Here is a 20,109-nt window from a genome sequence, read left to right as displayed (position 1 = left end):
GCTGCTGAGCTCACTTTGGGCTAATGGTGCACCAGCACTGAGGCTCCCCTACTGCAAGCTGAATTCACTAAAGAGCTGAACTGATTAAGAGCTGAAATCACTGAGTGTTGTGTTAAGTAGTGGAGGAGCCTGAAGATATATTGTGGAGCAGTTTGTGGGACGGCTGGAGTGTCTTGTGGACAGGCTGGTGGAGCAGTTCGTAGGACGGTGGGAGCTGCTTGTGGGACGCAGAGCAGTTTGTGGACCGGCTGGTGGAGCAGTTCGTGGGACGGCAGGAGCTGCTTGTGGGCCGCGGAGCTGAGCGAAGCGAAGGCCTATGGAGCTGTGGAGTGGTCAGCTTCAGATCATATAAGGTGCCTCTTACCCCTGTCCCATCTCCACCCAGGTTGGGAGGTAAAGCTCCGCAAATATACTTTCGAACTCTGGTGCTGCTCTGACCAGGGACAGAGACTTTTGGGTCATTGGACTTTTGGGACTTTGGGTGATTTGGGGTTGCTGGACTCAAGAACCAAAGGGAAAGGGGCATGCCCCAATTTGCTTGGGCTGGGTTTTTTTTGCTCATGGGTTGTGTTATGAATCCTGTTGGTGGTGTTTCCCCAACATAATGCCACATTGTTTCTCTCTGTTATTAAAAGGCTTTTTGCTACACTCAGACTATTTGCTTGCGAAAGGGGAAGTATTGCCTCTTGGAGGCGCCCAGCGGGGGTGGTATATATTTGTCCCAGGTCACTGGGTGGGGGCTCGAGCCGGTTTGCATTGTGTTATTGGAATGGATCCCCTAGATATTGAACCCGGCCCTTGTTGCTGCCAACTCTGAGGGGCAGAAGGGTTACATACTCCTCAGTGGAACACTTGCACGTATTCATCAACCACTTAAATACTGACTTAAGCAATACCCACAGTCAAAGGTATAGCGCAAAGCACACACATTAACGACATTCAAAAACAACATTGTGGATTTCAAAATCCCAAATTCCCTTTTTTATTAAATACCATGTTTCTGAATGAGCAAGGAAAACTTCAGGCAAATCCACATAAGATGTAACAAATATTAATTTGCACAGTACATGATTTCCAGAGAGCTGGAAGTCAACTCATGAGAAATATAAATAACCCCTAAACAAACAAAATACCAAAAAAGCTCCAGTAAGCTCGAGAATTGCTTAAGCCCAGATCCTCAGAAGTATTTAGATACCGAACTTCCATTGATTTCACTGGGTGTTCAGTGCCTATATACCTTTCAGGATCTGGGCCTTGATGTTTAGCATTCGTAAACAATTCACTAATGCATAAATATGTCCAGGTTTTCTTATGCATGTGGCATTTGGCAACTACCATATATACTCAATCATAAGCTGGTTCATTTATAAGACGACCCCCTCAAGATGGATAAGTAAAAATGGAAAAATTTTATGACCCATTCATAAGCCGACCCTATAATTCAGGCTTCGGCAAATTTTGGCTCCCGGGCTGTCAGGATAAGCCACTGGTGGGCAGAAATGGTTTGTTTACCTTGAGCGTCCGCAGGCACGGAAGTAAACCTAAGTAAACAAAGTGTCCCGGCCCGCCAGCTGCTTACCCTGGTGGGCCGGGACAGCAACTGGTGGGGAAATTTTTTTGGGGGGAGAAGCTGGGGCGTCAGGGTAGTAACCCCTGTGACCACCCCCCACATGACCCCACCCGTAGCCCGGGACCCCCACACTCTCCCCATCCCATCCCTTCCCACCTTAGCTGGCCTGGCTGGAGCTGCTCCAGCAGGCTGGGCGGCATGGCAGGGCAGCACGGCCGAAGCATGTTCCCGTGGGCTGAGCCGGGTGGCACGGCCGCAGCGTGCTCCAGCGGGCTGGGTGGTGCGGGCACAGCCTGCTCCAGCAGGCGGGGCAGGGCGGCGCAGCCACAACCTGCCAGCCCCAGAGCTGCAGCTGCTTCAGAGGCTGGGGGGAGAGCAGTGTGGCCAGAAGCAGAGAGACTCTGGCCCCGCCTCTTCCCTTCTGGCTCTGCTGGCTGTGTTGCCTCTCCTTACTCCCTCTGTTGGGGGGAGGGGCTGTGTCCCACCTCTCCCTCTCTATACCCGTTCATAAACCGACCCCCTTCTCTGATGCTTCCCTTTTTTACTAAAAAAATTCAGCTTATGAATGAGTATATAAGATATATCAGATTTTTGGATACCTTTTTGGATACGTTGGTGAAAAGATTACACTAAGCTATTATCAAGTTTAACTTAAACTATTATCAATCAGTGAATATTGATCAGACTCTTCCTTTTACTTTATCCCATAATACAAGAACAAGAGGTCACTGGATGAAATTAACAAATGAGTAAAAGGAAGTACTCCAAACAGCATACAATCAAATTGTAATATTCACGTCTCTAGGAAGCTAAAGAGAAACAATCTGACTGAATTTTTAAAAGTTTTATAATTTTATAAACATTCCAAATACGGTACCAATATTTGCAGCTATAAAAGGGTTATACTATTGCAGAGTAATGTTGCAGGTGTATATTTCAAAGTAATATTTGAAGTTATAAAAATTAAAAATCCTATAAAACCTATGGGTAATTAATTAATCCCATCATGATTCAGGGCAAACATTGATAGCCTGCAAGGGGTCAGGAAGGATTTCCCTTCATGTGGTATTTTGTACAACTGGCTAGATGTACTATAGGTTTGTTTTTTCACCTTACTCTGAAGCATCAGGTATTGGTTGTTGTCCAATAGCTGGAATAGACCTTACTCAGGTGATTAGTCATATTGAAATCCCATAGCTGGATTGGGTCTTTTATATGGTACATCCTATGTTACTGACACATCCAGAGTTTTAAAGTAATTTTGAAAGAAAATTATGTATGTAAATTTTACTAACTTAATAAATTTAAAGTCTGATAATCATATTCACACAGTTTAGAAGTGTAACTGTGAAGAATCCTCAGACTGCAGTAATATACTGTTTTTGATATTTCATACTAGTGTACTTTTCTTTGTGGAAAACTTATAATACAACCCTAGCATATGAAATGGCAATTTCCTGCATATGCATTCAGTTGTTTCTCCCATTGATGACAACAGTGATCAGTGTTAAAAAGGAACAAACCACTGGAAAGAAACAAATGCCCCTAATATGGAAAAACCACCAGAAGGGGTAAACCTTTAGACCTAGAAACATATATGACAAGGGGTAAAATTTCAAAAATTTTTAAGTGATTTAGGAGCCTAAGTTCTATTTCCAAACTTCTACATGCCTAAGTCCCTTTTGAAAATGGGACTTAGGCACTTTTGAAATTTTTAACTCAGATCAATTTAAAATGGGCCAGAAATAGTGATGTTCTTTCATTCAGTGCCTTGTAAGCCAAAACAGAAAATACTTGCATCCTTGCTTTGTACCCTAGTCCTATCTTTATTTTCAGATATCTCAGAGGAAGAGGAAGGGGAATGCTTGATTTTTCCTGGAGTAAAAATATTACAGTTATTGTTTATCTAAAAAATGAGTATGTCAGAATATAGCTGTTATAGATATATTTTGCTGTAGATCAAAAGGTTATTTTCATAGCTACCCGAAGGCCTGATCTCCCCTGCCTTGCACCTTGTACAGTCATTTACTCTTGTGCAAAGTTGGTGTAAAATGCTACCATTTGATTTGGTAGCATTTTACACCCACAACATACAAGGTGAATCACTACATAAGGTAAAGGCAGTGGAGAATCAGACCCTAATTGATCAATGTTCTATGTACATTCAATGTGTATAGGAGTATCAGCTTGGTGACCTAATGTTTTTAGGAAAATAGTAAAAATAAAAAAACAGCTGGGAGCATAGGAGGGCGTGTATGTACCAGAAGGTGATAGGGCTTTATAACCATCATGGCATTTTAAAAACAAACCATGCTGGGGTAATTTTGTCTGCAAAGTTCTTTCCAGGCTAAATAATATCTTTCTTCACATCAGCCATTCAAGAATCTTGCTTTGCATCAGCATGTCGGCATATCATACCACAGTGCTCATATCTGGAAAAGTAGGAGAGCAGTTAGAGAGCTCTGCATGAGATGTGAAGAGGCTGGAGGAACAGAAGAGGGAATTGCACAGAAACCCAGATGCTGCCTTCTGAAGCTATGAATAAAGCACTGTTAAGGCTAAAAAAATGTATCTAAAAGGCTCCATGGATGTAGAAATGGAGCATATCATACTTTAATTATTCAAACTCTTAAATCATTTTTATGTCATATGCTATTGGACCATCCATGGAAAATCCCAGATAGAAAGACACTCTTTCTATGCTTTTGCCACTTCTGAGACGGCCTAAGAAAGCAGGTCGCACTGGTATACTGATTTTTTCATCAATTCCATAGTCCACATAGACAAGATCATTTTCGACCTTGCCATGTAGACGAAGCAATAGATTTTGGACAACCTTTTCTTCCCATATGCATCCTTTTTGCCACAGGGAATGCAAGTCATGTACTTGGAGCTCACTGAAAAAGTGATCTATTTTTCCTTTGTGAACAAGCCTATTCAGACCTCTATTATTCCCAAGATAGAAATGAGCAATAGGCTGCTTGGAACGACACATTTGTTTGTATTGCCCTCTAAAAGACTTCTTCAGTGATGTGACATACTTTTCCATTTGCCTGGAATCCTGATCTAATTGTTTTTGATTCTCTGGCCAGAATAATAAAGTGGCTAAGAAATAAGGTTCTGAAAATCGATGCTCTAGACCTACTTGCTGTAGGATTTTTCTAAGCTGTGCATTCAATTCATGAAGAGCCCATATCTTCCTGGATTTAGGTTTAATACAACTGAGAACAATGTTTGCCAAAATGAAATTCTGTTTCTCCCTCAATAGGGGTGCATGTGTGCATTTTTCAATCAAAAATGTATATTTATTCACTATGTCTTCCATTTTGCTTTCAGCTTTTTCGTGACTATTGAGATACTCCAAAAGCCCAGAGAACCTGTCTGCTTTGGAAGCCTCCAAACTTCTCCTGCACTGATCCTCCTGCCGAGGCAAACTGAGTTTTGAGCTCATTGGATTGTCCCCCGATATCTCAGGATCCAAGTGGCAAAATATTTCTGCATATTTGTTGAAACATTCTCGAACCTTCTTACGTATTTTGAACTCCACACTTTCTTTTTCAATATTTTTTGTTTTCAGAAGGACAAAGTAGTTCTCAAAAAAGTCAAATGCCTCTTTCAAACTTGAGCGCAAATTAGATAAATAACAACAGTAATGGTCAAGTGCAAACTTATATTCTTCACTTTCAGTAGTTGCTGGTGGGATGGGATGCTTTCCTGACAAATATTGTAGCATATCTTCTTGGGACAATGGATTTTTTTTGTTGAAAAGAGGAGTACACCCAAGAATATCTATAGTGTATAGACCAGTTTCTATCTCCCCCAAATAACCAGCTGTATTATAAGTATCGTACCTCCTTTTAGACTTTTGGAGCTGCAAAGCTTCTCTTACATTGTCTGTACTTTCATTTTGTTGTTGGGATTCTTTAAAAGCCTCTGAAGCAAACTTAGCAAGCTCTAGCAAACGTTTCAGGTCTTCAGCAGTTATGACCTTCCTTTTTCCATTTTCATCCACCCAATTTTTTATCTGACTTTTAAAGACTTGGCCTAAAGTGTCTGATATATATGAATTGTTAGGGGCTCTCTTTCTGGCTTTTTTGGCCCACTCCAGTGCAGAGGCAAAATTCTTGTCTATAATGTAGTAGTGTCTTGCTAAGGCTTGGCAAATGAATGGGTTTTGGCTAAATTGAAGGGCTCCTTCACGTAGCACGCTTTCAACTTCAGCACTACCTTCTTCCGTCTGAATTTTTTCAATTAATGGGGAAAACAATGTGTCTGTGTCATCTCCATGTTCTTTACGTTGTCTGGTAAGTAGCATACTTTGCACATCATCTAGAAGTTTTCTTTTTCCCATGTCAGAATCATAAAATAAATTCTGTTTTAACAATTGCAGTGTTATTGCACTTTTAGTTAACCTATAGGTTAGGTTAAATTCTTCTAGACAGCAATTAGCGATTAGTGGGTGAATGATACGCACTCCTTTGTATGTTTCATATTCTTGCACCTTACTTTGTATTAGAATATTAGAACAAATTCCCATCTTGTCTTCTAAACTTTCTTTACCCCAAAGTTTGTCAACTATTCCTAAGAAATCTTCACATTGCGATACTGAGATAGTGGACTCTGTAACGTAAGAGTTTAATATTGCCAGGAAGGAAATAAGTTGTCCTTGTTTGCTGTTAATGTCCAAACCTTTCAGTGTGTTCTTGACCACATTTTTTATATATTCTGGATTAAATTGTTCTTTCATAATCATAAATGAATAGAAATCTTCAGGGTGTTGATGCTGCTGTTTAATTTCTTCCAGTTTCTTCTCAAAAGCCCGTTGCTCTTTGAAAGAAAGTTCGCGTTTTAGATTAATGCTGTCTGATTGACTGCTCTTTGAGCTTTCCACAGGATTCTGAGATCTCATACAATTTATGATGATCACTAGAGGGTTTTCATAGCTAATGCATTTTCTTGCTGTAGCTGACTGAATTTCATGCTGCAGAAGGTAGACATTTTCTTGCTCTTCAAAATCATCTACAAGAAGTAATACTGGCAAGTAATCTTCTTGGTTGGTTGCGCCGTAGGTGATTAAAGTTGTCGTCTGTGTTCCGATTTCTGCAAAATCAACAGTTTTATTTTTCAGAACGGCACATCTGAATTTCTTCTTTAACTCCCAGAGAACATGCATAGCTAAGGTTGTTCCACCACAGCCTGGAGAGTGATAAAGATTGATAACTTTTGATGGTTTTTGTGTAGAGGAGTGGGATGAAGATTGAATCAACTCTTCAAGTTTTTCATAACTGTCCCTTTTGATAAAGGGGGAAGAATAGTTTTCAGAGGAGAAATAAAAATTCCACCATGAAACTTTGCCACCCCGGTAAAAATGCTCTTCTTGAGATTTTCTGAATTCAGAAAACTGAACTTTATCCTTCTCTATATCTGTGTCTTTGCATTCATTTTCACAAAGTATTTCCAATGCTGTCATGAAGTCTTCTTCCTTCTTTAGAAGAATTGTAGAAGAACCATTACATGGTAAAAGCCTCTGAGAAGACTGTGTCACAGATTTCAATTTAAGGATAGTGCCGTTCACTGTTGGAAGGTTTAAATTAGCAACACATCTCTCAGTAAGTTCTTCTGGACTAATGAATCTGGCTTGCAGAAGATCTTTCCATAGTTGGAATGTTTGTGCACCAATACAAATGCAGAGCATGTCTTTAAGCCCTTCCAGTTCTTGGTAAAATGTGCAGAATGTTTCAATAAGGGGATCCCCTGGATCTTCCACTTCGGAGAGCAAAAGAAACACTACTAGAAACTTTCCTCTTTGCAGTACCTCTGGGTGTGAAAGAAATGAAATCAATTTCCTGACTTCAGCAGCCCTCTTTTGTTGCCACAAACTGGGATCTAAAGGTTGATATTTTTCATCATTAAGGTCTGATCTGCCATTGCAGAAAATCCAGCTGGGCTGGTGATAGAGATTCAGATCTTCAATTATTTCAGAAAATGATTTGCCTTTCATTTGATACTGATTTGGAAAATGAAGGTTTGCACCTCGTTTTTCTCTGTATTTTTTGGCCACCCCAATCTTTTCTGACTGAGAATCAAACTCCAGCACAGCAAACCATTTTACTTCCTGCAAAAAGTCTAAGTGCTGTGTTTGAGATGGATGGCACTTGTTTGTTACTAATATATACCGATCATAATAGGAATTATCCAGCAAGTCCTTGCTACCTGTTAGTAGGCTAATCAGCTTTCGACCCTCATTCTCTTTTTTCTTTCGTTTTTCTCTGTGTTCTTCCTCTGCTGCTTTTCGACGATCTGCTGCAAATGTAATCTTGGACTTAAATGACTGGAGTTCTTTTGGATTATTAAGAATGTTTTTAGAGCTGGGTCCATCCCGTATAAATAAAGATGGTTCCCAAGTTTTAGTCTTAAAATTGTAATTATTTATATGGAAAAATTTTGTTTCACATATAGTGTGGCTTGGAACTACATCTACTTCAATGACAAATGTATTTGATGGAGTGTTATTTTGCAATAATACTTCCACAAATCTAGGTTCCCTAATGCAGGCTTTTGCAACACAGACAAAACTTCGGTCAAAGTACTTTTCAATTTTTTCATTAAAATCGTCAATAAATTCATCTTTACTGCTTAGTTTCACTCCTATAATTTCCCCATGTGGCTTGTTGCTTACTCCAAAATGAATTGTACCATTGGTGCGGGAATTCATACATGCAGCAGCAAATCTAAAGGTTTCATTGCTAAATTTAAGCTTAATATCCTCTTCTGTTGCATTCTCTGTGTTTGTGAACAGTTTGAACTCATGTGCTGGCTCAATGAGATTCAGTGGCCCTGTTTCAGGGACATTAAGAATATAGTGCTGTATATAACGACGACTATCATGAAACTCATCAAAAGGATATGGCAAACAGTTTTGTCTGGTTGGATGTTGATTATTTTCCAGTAATTTCTTTGATTTATCTTTTGCTTCACCTAACTTGTTTTCTGTTCTATCTGTGAGCACAGACTCCATAGACTCTGTGCATTCAGATAATCTAAGTTCTTGTGATTCACTGGCATCTGCTGACTTTGATTTTCCTTTATTCTTTTGGTCTTGCTTTGCACTCCCTCCATCTTTCTTCTCCATTAAATATTTTTCATCAAATGTCTTTTTTCTACCTTCTTGTCTAACTGTCTGAGCTGTGCTTTCAACTAGAAAGTTAAATTTCAGTGCATTCAAAATTTGAAGAGCTGGGCCATACGTTATGCCTATAGCTGTAAGATGTTCTGTAGTAAACAGCTTCAAGTTTGAACCTGTCACATCTTGGCTAAACAAGATTTCACCATATTTCTGGTCAATCTTAAGTTCTTCAGTTACCCATTGTTTTACTTGTTCTTTTGTCCAGTCATCAATATTTGGAGGCAGATTTTGTTGTTCATTCTTCTCAAGGTTTTTAACTTTAGCCCTTGAAAGAAAAAGACAAGATAACCAAAACTGTTATCTATTACAGTATATTAGTTTTTAAAAGCTCTTTAAAATCATATACCATCTAATTCCTTCATTAATGGTGTCTGAAATATAATATAAAGAAACACTTAGTCTACATGGAGAAGATAATAACAATGCCTCGCTCTTGTATAGACTTTAAGGCTCTACATATGTCAAACAGATTAGCTTTAGTATTATTGCAAAAAGAATAAAGATATTTCACTTTGCAGTCCCTGATTTAAATTAAATTAAGGTCAATAATGAACAAAATTTGTGAGTCTCTGATAGCCATTTGGTGGCCTATATCAAATGAGTTGGAAGCTTTGGTCCCTTTGTTGGTCAACAGATGTTCATACCACAAACTCCATTACCACAATTGGATCAAATTGGTACTATGTTTGTAGTCTCAGCAGGGAAACCACTGGTGAGGTGGTTTGGGGAGTCCTGTACTCCACTCCCAGTGCTCAGTTCAGTGGTGTCCAACCTTTTCCGCCTGAAGGCCGAATTCATTATTTAAAAAATAAGAGCCCACAATCAATAGTTTGAGGCAAATATTCTGCTCTGTTCCACTCCTTTTGCACCATGCAGACAGTGCAAAGGGATCACAAAACACTCATAAGTCCCCTGCTGGGGAATCCTCCAATAGGTATAGAGTCAACCTAGCTATCTCCTATTATAATCTCACCACAGCTGCAGGTGCAGGATGTGTTTCAGAGTGGGGAAGGACTTGTCAGATGGTGAGGAGAAATGGCTGAGATGTGCTGTGTTCTGTAATCCCTTGAGGATTAGAGGCCGCTGGTGCAGGTCAGAGCATCCCTATATCAGAGAATCAAGTAGTTATAACTGATAGTTGGGTCTCAGATTCTCTTCCTTTTCCTGGAGTGCCCTGGTTGGCTGTGTGGGGAGAAGAGCCATCATTTGCTAGACACTCTTCTAGGCACAGTAAGAGCCAGTTTAACTCCTATCCTGCTCTTCCTCAGGCTTCCACAACTCAGCAGCAAAATAGGCAATGGAGCATTCAAACCTACACTCTCCTCCTACACAAGAGAAATTGGAAAATTCTCACTGATGAGAAGTTTCAGAGTAGCAGCCGTGTTAGTCTGTATTTGCAAAAAGAAAAGGAGTACTTGTGGCACCTTAGAGACTAACCAATTTATAAGGTGCCACAAGTACTCCTTTTCTTTTCACTGATGAGAAGAAATTTGTTATAACTGGCATTACTGAAGCCTGGTGGGATGATCTGCATGACTGGAATGCTAAAATCACGGGTTACAACCTGCTTAGGAAGGATAAAGCGACTCAAAGAGGCTGGGGCTGGCACTCTACATTATCAACATCGTTATCTGCTTTGGAGTTATTGATAAATCAGAACATCAGGATCCCAAATGCATATGAATCAATGTACTAACTAACAAAGCCCAAGAAGGGTGCTTCCTAGTCTTTGTTACTGACCACTGCATCACCAGAGAACAGGGTGAGTACCGGTAGTTCCTTAAGTTGTTGTCTGTAATTTGTGGAAAGAAAAAAATTGCGTTATCACAGGGGACTTCAATTTGGGATACATGGTGGAGGTCTCATTAGAGCAGTGGCAAAACAACATTAGAATTTCTAAAAATTACAGATGATAATTTTCTTTTGCAAAACGTGCAGCACCCCACACGAGGTAACTATTTTGGACTTCATTATGACAGATATAGCTGTAATAGGGAGCTGCAATAGGGAGGGGACAGCTCCCAGGAAAACATCTCCTGGGATTGTGGAGGAAGTGGTGGGCTGCATTTGGAAAGGTAGCACCTCCTACCTCCTCAGTGTAGTCACAGGGCTGATTCAAACACTTCAGTTTAGAAACCACAGACTGCAGTTTGAGGGATGGGCATAATTCAACTCACAATCAAACACAAATTTTCTTCTTAACACAGTCACCGCCGGTGGGACAAATTTTAGAGTCTTAAGGGGCACAGGTTGGACACCACTGCTTTAGATATTTTTCAGATAAGCTAAAGTTTTAGTTTTCATTGATGTCTATGCAGCACATTTCACAAGCAAAACACTAACTTAAATAAAATAAAAATGAATAACAAAGCAATGAGACTGGGAATGCCTAAAGAAAGTTGGTCTGATCTCATTTACACTGGTTTTACTGTGTTGTACTCATTTCACTTCTGTAGAGTTGATCCTGATTTACACTTTCTGATAGAGCTTTCCATTGCAAAGCTGCCGATGCTTAAACATTGAAGACAGTAAGTGATGGGGTATAAACCATCCGTGAAAGGGAGCCTGAGGGTGCTAGTAACCTCACTAATTGCATATGGGAAGGGTGTAGTCAGGTAAAGGGGATGGATATAAAAGAGGAGAGAGAGAAGGACAGTTGGGGAGAGGAGGCCCAGAGGAGAAGCTGTAGTAAGTTCCCTATCTTTGGGGAGGGGCCTGATAGAAGGCCAAAGAGGCTGGAAGGGCAGGAAGCAGACAGTCTGTTCCTGAGGTGAGCCTGAGGGAAGACCAGGAGCTGCTTATATCATGATCAGTGGAACTGGAGTCAGAAGGCCCATGTGGAACCTGTGTGCTTACCACAAAGGAAAATTCTAGTGGCACTATGAATTCCAGTATGCAAGGAACTCGAAAGTCTGCAGAGCAGGGGTATCGTAACACATTTAGAGACCAGTACAGCTTGGGTAAACAGCATGGTTGTGGTAAAGAAGCTATCAGGTAAATTAGGTTGCATAGAACACAAGCCACTGAATCAGGCATTGAAAAGATGCCACTATCCACTGCCCACAATTGATGACATCTTGCCAGAACTCTCCAAAGCCAGAATCTTTAAGGTCTAATGTGAGGAATGGGTTTTGGCACATAAACCTGGATAAAGAGTCCATCATGTTGATAACCTTTGCAACACCAGTTGGCTGCTACAGAGGGCTATGCATGCCAATTGGCCAAAGCAAAACAGCAGAGGTGTTCCAGAGAAGACTCACCCAAGTGCTCGAAGAACTGCCTGGGGTGAAAATAATTGCGGATGATATCCTCATTGTAGGTGAAAAGAGCAATGATACAGAAGATGAACAAGATCATAACAGAAAACTACAAACATTTTTAAAACAAGGCAGGTACAAGAATGTAAAACTCAGCCCAGAAAAACTGCAGCTCAAACAATATTTGATGACACGTTGGACATCTGCTCACATAGAGAAACTGAAAGCAGATCTCAGCAAGATCAAGGCAGTCAGAGACATGCCAGCTTCAGTGGATGTGAAAGGGGTACGGCACTTCATAGGAATGATAAATTATCTGTCCACATTCTCTTCACACCTGGCAGCAGTAACAGAACCCATATGTCAGCTGGAGACCGTTGCTCATGTGAGGATCTAGCCATTAGAGAGACACCAGAAAGAGGGGACTAAAGGAGGAGTGCAGTGGCAAGATGACTATGCAAGAGGGTCATGCAAGAGGGTCATGCAAGAGGGACAAGAGATCCAAAGGAATGAGAGACACTTATGAGCCAGCAGACACCACACCAAGAGAAGGCATTCAGAGCTACAGAGATCATCACAGGACGCAGAGATGGAGAACCATTTGGAGGTCAATCCCACAAGGAGGAAGAAGACTCCACAGAGCAAGAGTTTGCTAGATTTGGAAACAGGTGGTAGGGAGACAAAGAGAGGTCACTCCCAGTGTGGTCATCCGTTGAGCAGACCCAACTATTTCAAAGACTGTGCAGTCAGCTGAACCTGTGGTAAAGGCAAGACTCCAACTTGGCTATGTTATAGCAACCTCTGGCCAAAGGGATACAGGGTGAGGATCTGGGTGTCAATAATTTGTTTTTAATGTTTCTATTAAAATGTCTGTAAGGTATGGAAGATGTTGCATGATCAGTGGAATTGGAGTCAGAGGGCCCAGGCTTCCTGGAGGGACTGTTTTTGAGGGAAACAGGCAATATGAGGAACTGGTCTGGAAGCAACACAACCATATGGACAGAGCAGTGCACAGGATTTCATACTTAACCTGCATTCAGCATCACTCTTTGCTAATGAAACACTGCTGAGGGATGATGGCCTGCCTGATCCCTTGGGAAAGTGGAGAATTATGCCAGCCATAGACTGTGCGGTGGAGTGAAATGAAGCACAGGAGCCTGTAGACAAATGTGGGGACATTTCACTATAGCTGACCCTTGCCTGCGAGGGAGAGGGTGGCCAGCTGAGATCAACTGGGGCTGAACATTTATTTGTCTATATATTTTTGTTGGACTTGTGGCTCTGGAAGGGTTAAACTCTTGAATGTGTCTTGGACAGAGGGTCAGGCCACTCTTACAGCTGGAATAGGCTGAAAAACACAAGGGAAACTAAGGCACAGTGGTGGCTATTCCACATTCAGCCACCAGTGGGTGGGTTGGGATGGAAAAACTGTGACATCCTATGACATGCGACCGTAATTCTCAGCCAACAAAGACTACAGATTTTGATGTTGATATTTTTTGCTTTATTCTTTAACTGATGCTAACAAATGCTATTATATCAAACTAGTATCCAAGTTTCACTATCAAATTTTGTAAGTTTCTGTGCATTCTGCTTTGTCTGGAGATGAAACTGCTTTGTCTATGGTATATTGCCATCTGTAAGACAGAGAGAGATGAGCTTATGGATCATACTCTCATGACCATTTTGTCTAGTTATGTCAATTATAGATCGGATGGTTTGTATGTTCAACTGGCTATTGTAGAGTAAACAGGTGAAAAGAGAATTTGTCTTACATTTTTCTTCAACATTTTGTCCATTATTTTTATAAATGGGGCCTGAATTGTAAAGTTTGGATCTGAATCTACTGGAGCTGAGATTTGGATTGGGATCAGCTCCAGTTAATTCCAATATGAAAAGGCATGACAGGGGGAGGTGGCAGCACTTGAGCAGAGAGTAATGCTGGAAAGATAGCCAGAAGAAATTGAAAAAAGCATAGATCACTAGTGGGAGAAGGAGACAAACAATCAGCTAATTCAAACACATTTTAAACTTTCTACAGCTTTCCAGTGTGCCTTGCTCTGGCCAAGTAGCTGTTACCAAACTGAATTTCTACATTATCCTCTCTCTTCCACTGAGCTCAGGGGAATCTTGGGCTATTTGTACTAAATTATGACTCCCTGATTGAATCATTTGCAGCTACCGCTGCTGAATCAGGGGCACCAGTCAGCTTAATGTACCTTTTTTTCCCCATAATGGAATTCTTCTGATTGAAGAGTTTTCTTCTTAGTTCTTTTCAGTGAAGAGAATTCCTGCATGCTGAAAAAAGGAACAATAGATATTATCTAAGCTTCCCTAGCAGCATAATTCCTCAGGCTGCCTATCTCTACTGCTGTATAGTTACAAGTACAGGCAGGATTTTAGGACTTACTGCTTCAAGGGCTGGAGAAGTGCATAGCATGCCATAGAATGAAGCCACTCTTCTTACTCCAGTCCAGGTTTTATGGGCTTGGGAACAGGTGGCAAGTATGCCATGGAGCCATTGCTTCCACATCTCTTATCCTTTGCACAGATCCATCTGACCTGGCTCCACTCTTTTCACATTACGTGAGGTGAAGGGACAAAATCAACCCCTATGTTAGTAAAGTACCTTGTAAACTTATGATGCTATATATTATTATTATTATTGATTATTAACAATACTAAAAGTATAGCACTTATTTTATAAATAGCATTCTCTAAAAACAAGTTTGCTTGTTTTCTTTTCACTCCTCAGGATTCAAGTTGCTTTATTATGGAGTTTATTTTATCATCATGGACATAAAACTGAAATTCTTGTAAAGGATTTTAAAATGGAAAAACACATAGTGGCAGGGAGACTATTTTCAGCCTAGCAAGTTAGAATCAGAGAAATGTAGGGGTGGAAGGGACCTAGAGAGGTCATCTAGTCTAGCCACCTGAACTGAGGCAGGACCAAATATAACTGACAGGTGTTTGTCTAACATGTTCTTAAAAACTTCCAGTGATGGGGATTCCATATCCTCCCTTGGAAGCCTATTCCAGTGCTTAAGTATCCCTGTAGATAGATAGCTTTTCCTAACATCTAATCTAAATCTCCCTTTCTGTGGATTAAGCCAATTACTTCTTGTCCTATCTTTGGTGGACAATGAGAACAATTGATCACTATTCTCGTTATAAAGCCCTTGCCATATTTGAAGACTGTTATCAGGTCTCCCCTCAATCTTCTTTACTCAACATTCCCAGTTATTTTTAATCTTTCCTCATAGGTCAGGTTTTCAAAACCTTTTATCATTTTTCTTGCTCTCTTCTGGAATCTCTTCAATTTGTCCACATCTTTCTTAAAGTGCTACCTAGAACTGGTCACAGTTCTCCAGTTGTGGCCTCACCAGTGCCAAGTAGAGTGGGCCAATTACCTCCTGTGTCTTACATATGACACTCCTGTTAATACACGGCAGAATATTAGCCTTTTCTGTAACTGCATCATATTGTTGACTCGTATTCAATTTGTGATCCACTATAACCCCCAGATCCTTTTCAACAGTACTATTTCTAGCCAGTTATTCACAATTTTGTTCGTTGTGCATTTGATTTTTCCTTCCTAAGTGAAGCACTTTGCACTTGTCTTTATTTAATTTCATCTTGTTGATTTCAGACCATTTCTGCAATTTGTCAAGGTCCTTTTGAATTCTAATCCTGTCCTCCAAACTGCTTGCAACCCCTCCCAGCTTGTCACCTGCAGATTTTATAAGCATAGTCCCAACTCCATTATCCAGGTCGTTAATGAACATATTGAATAGTACCAGACATAGGAGAGTCCCCAGCTGGACCCAACTAGCTATGTCCCTCAGTTTGACAGTAAACCATTGATAACTACTCTTTGGATACTGTCTTTCAACCAGTTTTGTGCCCACCTTATAGTAATTTCATTTAAACCACATTTCCCTAGTTTGCTTATGAAAATGTCACATGGGACTGTGTCAAAAGCCTTACTAAAATCAAGATATCCCACAATTACAGCTTCCCCCCCATCCAATAGGCTAGTAACTCTGTCAAAGAAGGATATTAGTTGGTTTGGCATGATTTGTTCTTGACAAATCCCTTTTGGCTGTTACTTATAACTCTGTCATCTTCTAAGTACTTACAAGTTGCTTGTTTAATAATTTGTTCCAGTATCTTTCCAGCTATCAAAGTTAGTCTGAATGGGCTACTGTTCCTCAGGTCCTCTTTGTTCTCCTTTTCAAACATAGGTTCTGTGTTTGTCCTTCTCCAGTCCTCTGGGACCTCACTTGTCCTTCATGAGTTATTGCTAACGGTTCCAAGACTGCTTCAGCTAGTTCTTTAAGTTCCGTAGGATGAATTTCATCAGGTCCTGCTAACTTGAATGCATATAGCTTATCTAAATATTTGTAAACCTGTTCTTTTCCTATTTTGGCTTGCATCCCTTTTACCCTGCTGTTAATATCAATTGTATTTAGTATCTGGTCACAGTTAACCTTTTGAGTGAAGACTGAAGCAAAATAGGCATTAAACGCCTCAGCCTTCTTGATGTCATCAGTTATTAGCTTTTCTTCCCCTCTAAGCAGTGCACCTACATTGTTCTTTGTTTTTCTTTTGCTCCTAATGATTTATAGAACTTCTTCTTATTGTCTTTTATGCCCCTTGCTAGGTGTAACTCATTCTGTGTCTTAGCCTTTCTGATTTTGTCCCAACATGCTTGTGCTATTCTTTTCTACTCCTTAGTAATTTGTCCATGTTTCCACTTTTTGCAGGCTTCTTTTTTGATTTTCAGGTAATTATAAAGCTCCTCTTGGATCCCTAGTGGCCTCTTACTATTTTTCCTATCTTTCCTTTTCATTGGGATACTTTGTTGTTGTGCCTTTAATATTGCCTCCTTGAAAACTTCTGAACTCCTTTTCCCCTTAGATTTTCTTCCCCTGGACCTTACCTACCTGTACTGTGAGTTTGTTAAAAGTCTGCTGTGTCCTTATGCTGCTCTTCTATCTCCTTCCTTTCCTTAGAATCATGAATCTATCATTTCATGATCAGTTGAGCTCAAATTGCCTTCAAACATCAGATTTGTAACCAATTCCTCCCTGTTAGAATCAAGTCTGAAATGGCTGTCACGCTGATTATTTCCTTCACCTTCTGAAATAAAATGTTGCTCCCAATACATTTCAAGAAAGTAATTTGAATGTTATCACTTCACTAACCAAAATTCACCTTTGCAATACAGCTTATGCACATTTAAATATAATTATTTAAAAACAAATACTGTATGTTTCATTATTTGGAAAATATGTAGTGAAAGAGATGTCTGAAGCTGGATGGTTTAAGTTTCATTTTCTAGGCTTGCTGTAATGCTGCTCAGTTTCATTTTACGAACCAGCATTTCAGGAAATGAAGCTAAAAAATAATGCTGGAGTGTGAGTAATTTCTTGTTGTAAGTAAAAATCTTCTGTTTTTGCAATAGCAAGTTTGCCACCTCATTATTGTAGCATAGTATCTTTCAGTTAGGAACTTTCACTAAATTATTTCATTATAATCACTTCTGCAGCTACTACTAATAGCTCTCTCAGCAGGAAAAAAGGTTTCTGAGAATATCACCTTTTATCCCATTATAGCTTCAGTCTAATATTTTGACAAAATAGTTTCACCAAAAAGGAGCAAATTCAAAATAAGCCATTAGCTGGTTTAAAGTATATTTTAAGTTATATGCATCTTTTGCCCGTTAGAGCTAAAAACTGATAGTGCACTTACCAAGATTGTCATTCAACTTCCTTCGTATAGTAGCTGGAGAAACGTGTTTATTCAGGTAGGAAAACTTGTGAAATAGTTAAATAGTTGTTTCTTCTAATCAACTACAAGATGAAATTATTTCAAATACAATATCTTCTTGTTCCAGTAAGCGTCTGGCACACAGAACAGCTGGCAAGAAACTAAAACTTTATTTCCTGTTATCCACTTGCATGACCGAATCACATGACAGCAGCTAGCATTCACCCCTCTAGCAGCTACTGGTGCATCTTCCCTTAAAAAACAAAACAAAACAAACAAGTAAATAAATACTGTCTCTGAACCTCAGTGACTTTCTGATCACAAAGCCAGATTTTGTCTCAAAATATTTCTTTCTGAGAGGGGATGAAACAGTCAGAAGGACCTGTCTGCAGAGTAAAGCCCTGGAGCTGCTGGAATGACACACCCCACAGTGCCCACTGTCATGGGGGCAGTTGGAGCCACATGCTTGCACTCCCCATGTAGTGCCATAAGATGGCGGTCTGCTGAAGACAGATTCATGACAATTCGTGGAGAATATGGGCAATCACCCCTGGTATAAGACAAAATGATGATGCTTAAAATCCCAAACATTTAAAAACACATGTGACGTTCCCCTCTGGTGTAATCCGGACTGGCGATCTGCTAGGTCACTCCAATCCTTGACTCTGGGACCTAGCCTTACCCCGCTGTGAGAACCCCAAAGGATCCTGACACTACCACCACTCTTTTATGTCCAATTAAGCAAGTTATAATTTTTTTTTAGTTTTAAACCCCCTCCCAAGGTTTTTCTGCAAACCTTAAATTTTAAGGTAATTTGAACAACTGAGGCAAAATCTTTCGTCACACAGCTGCAACCACTGATTAAAGACCTAGTGGACCAACAACAGGTCCAGCAGCAATGTTTGGTGTAACAAATGCTGTCTTTTCTCCAGTGTCCGGAAGGCAATGGGAAGTCCGACAGCTCAGACGTTGAACCCCATCCCACTGGCCGATCCCAATGAAGCTTATGAAAATGGCCTTGGTGATGACCTTCAGGCATTCCTTACTATCACTGAGCAGGTGCTGGTAGCAGTGCAGTGGCCTCCGACCGTGGGCCATCTTGTTAGCCCCCATCTGACTGGACCAGCGCAGTCCACCTACCTGGGGCTTGACCCAATGACTGCTCAGGATTACCCCAGAGTCAAGGCTGCCATCCTTGATTATTTGGATATCATGGAGGAGATGCATCGCTGTTGCTTTCATGTAGAGAAATATGTGTAGGGGGGCCTGGCCCTGGATGGTAGCCCAGAGATTGAGGGAGCACTGCCAGCGGTGGCTAAAACCCAAGGCTCGGATGCGGGGAGCAGGTCACTGAGCTTATCCTGATCAAACAATTCACTCATATACTCCCTACTGGTGGGATAGGGATAGGTCCTGATGCACTAGCCAGAGATGTGGCCCGAAGTGGTCAGCTTAATGGAAAATTACATGGCTGCTGGGAATCAAGGAGGCAACGGGACAGGGGCAGCATAACCAGTTACAGCTGCTGCAGACAAAGCTCTCCCCACAGAGCAACCCCAACCTGTTCCCACAGGATAGGAGGGAGATATAGAACCCAGCAGCTTAGAGCTGCTCTGGTCCCTAATGGTGAGTAATGGGGACAGGACCATACATCCAAACATTTGTAGTGGCTAAAGTGGGACACAGCCAATACCAGTGGAGCCATCCCTACTGCAGCTGCTGGCCCAGCACTTTGCCTCCTGAATCCGTGCCATACTCAACCCCTGACTTCCAGCCTGGCTTGCCCGGGTGAAGTGTCAGTCCCCATTTTAAGCTCCTCTGTAGCCACTGAGCAAGTCTGAGGGGACTGAGAAAACTCAAGAGGAGCTCAAGCTGCTGCCCTCCCTAGCTCTGCCCCACCAATGGTATGCACTGTGTATACGGCTGTAGGCATCACTACTTCAACCAGGATGGGTTTTTTGGGGGGTCTGGGAATGGGGCTGACACTGAGGTTGGCCAGCAGCCTGGTGCTGGGGGTGGAGCTGAGGGTGGCCAGTGGCCCAGTGCTGAGCTGACGCTGGGGACAGCCGGCGCCCTGGTGCTGGGGGCAGTGCTGAGAGTGGCTGGTGGCAGTTCAGCAGGGGTTCCTCTGGCCACGGGGGATGTGTGTGAACTCAGGGCTCTTGCGGGGGGGGGGCAGTAGGGGCAGGGCCTCAGGTGGAAGGGGTGAGTCTGCATGGCTAGCAGGGCTCAAGTGCTGCCCACGCAGGACAACTCCTCTGCTCCTCCTTCCTTCCCCTCCCTGTTGCAGCACCCAGCCTGGCAAGGGGCAGAGGGAGGTG

General features: G+C 41.4%; 1 protein-coding gene across 2 annotated transcripts; it reads right to left on the bottom strand.

Annotated features, from left to right (window-relative positions):
• Positions 1–973: 973 nt before the first annotated feature.
• On the bottom strand, positions 974–17,913 carry LOC144259868 (sterile alpha motif domain-containing protein 9-like). 2 transcript variants are annotated; one of them, XM_077808093.1, is made up of 4 exons: positions 17,771–17,913; positions 14,233–14,311; positions 9,730–9,860; positions 974–9,021 (listed from the first exon to the last, which is right to left on the bottom strand). In XM_077808093.1, exons 2-4 carry the CDS (start codon positions 14,308–14,310, stop codon positions 4,200–4,202), a joined length of 5,031 nt encoding a protein of 1,676 aa, XP_077664219.1. In that variant the 5' UTR covers position 14,311; positions 17,771–17,913; the 3' UTR covers positions 974–4,199. The 2 variants fall into 2 exon arrangements, with proteins under 2 accessions (XP_077664219.1, XP_077664220.1); XM_077808094.1 differs by lacking the exon at positions 9,730–9,860 and having other exon boundaries at positions 17,771–17,782.
• Positions 17,914–20,109: the final 2,196 nt, after the last annotated feature.

This window comes from Eretmochelys imbricata, chromosome 2 (genome assembly GCF_965152235.1).
Source record: "Eretmochelys imbricata isolate rEreImb1 chromosome 2, rEreImb1.hap1, whole genome shotgun sequence".
In the NCBI taxonomy this organism is placed as follows: domain Eukaryota; kingdom Metazoa; phylum Chordata; order Testudines; family Cheloniidae; genus Eretmochelys; species Eretmochelys imbricata.
This window is presented reverse-complemented; position numbering and strand designations above follow the sequence as displayed.

Excerpts from the sequence above, each read along its gene's own strand:
- LOC144259868 (XM_077808093.1), bottom strand. The coding sequence starts at position 14,310 with ATGCAGGAATTCTCTTCACTGAAAAGAACTAAGAAGAAAACTCTTCAA. Across the intron at positions 9,861-14,232 it reads TCCATTATGGGGAAAAAAAG|GGATGCTCTGACCTGCACCA; the intron begins GTACATTAAGCT and ends TCTCTGATATAG. Across the intron at positions 9,022-9,729 it reads ATCCTGCACCTGCAGCTGTG|GGCTAAAGTTAAAAACCTTG; the intron begins GTGAGATTATAA and ends TTTTCTTTCAAG.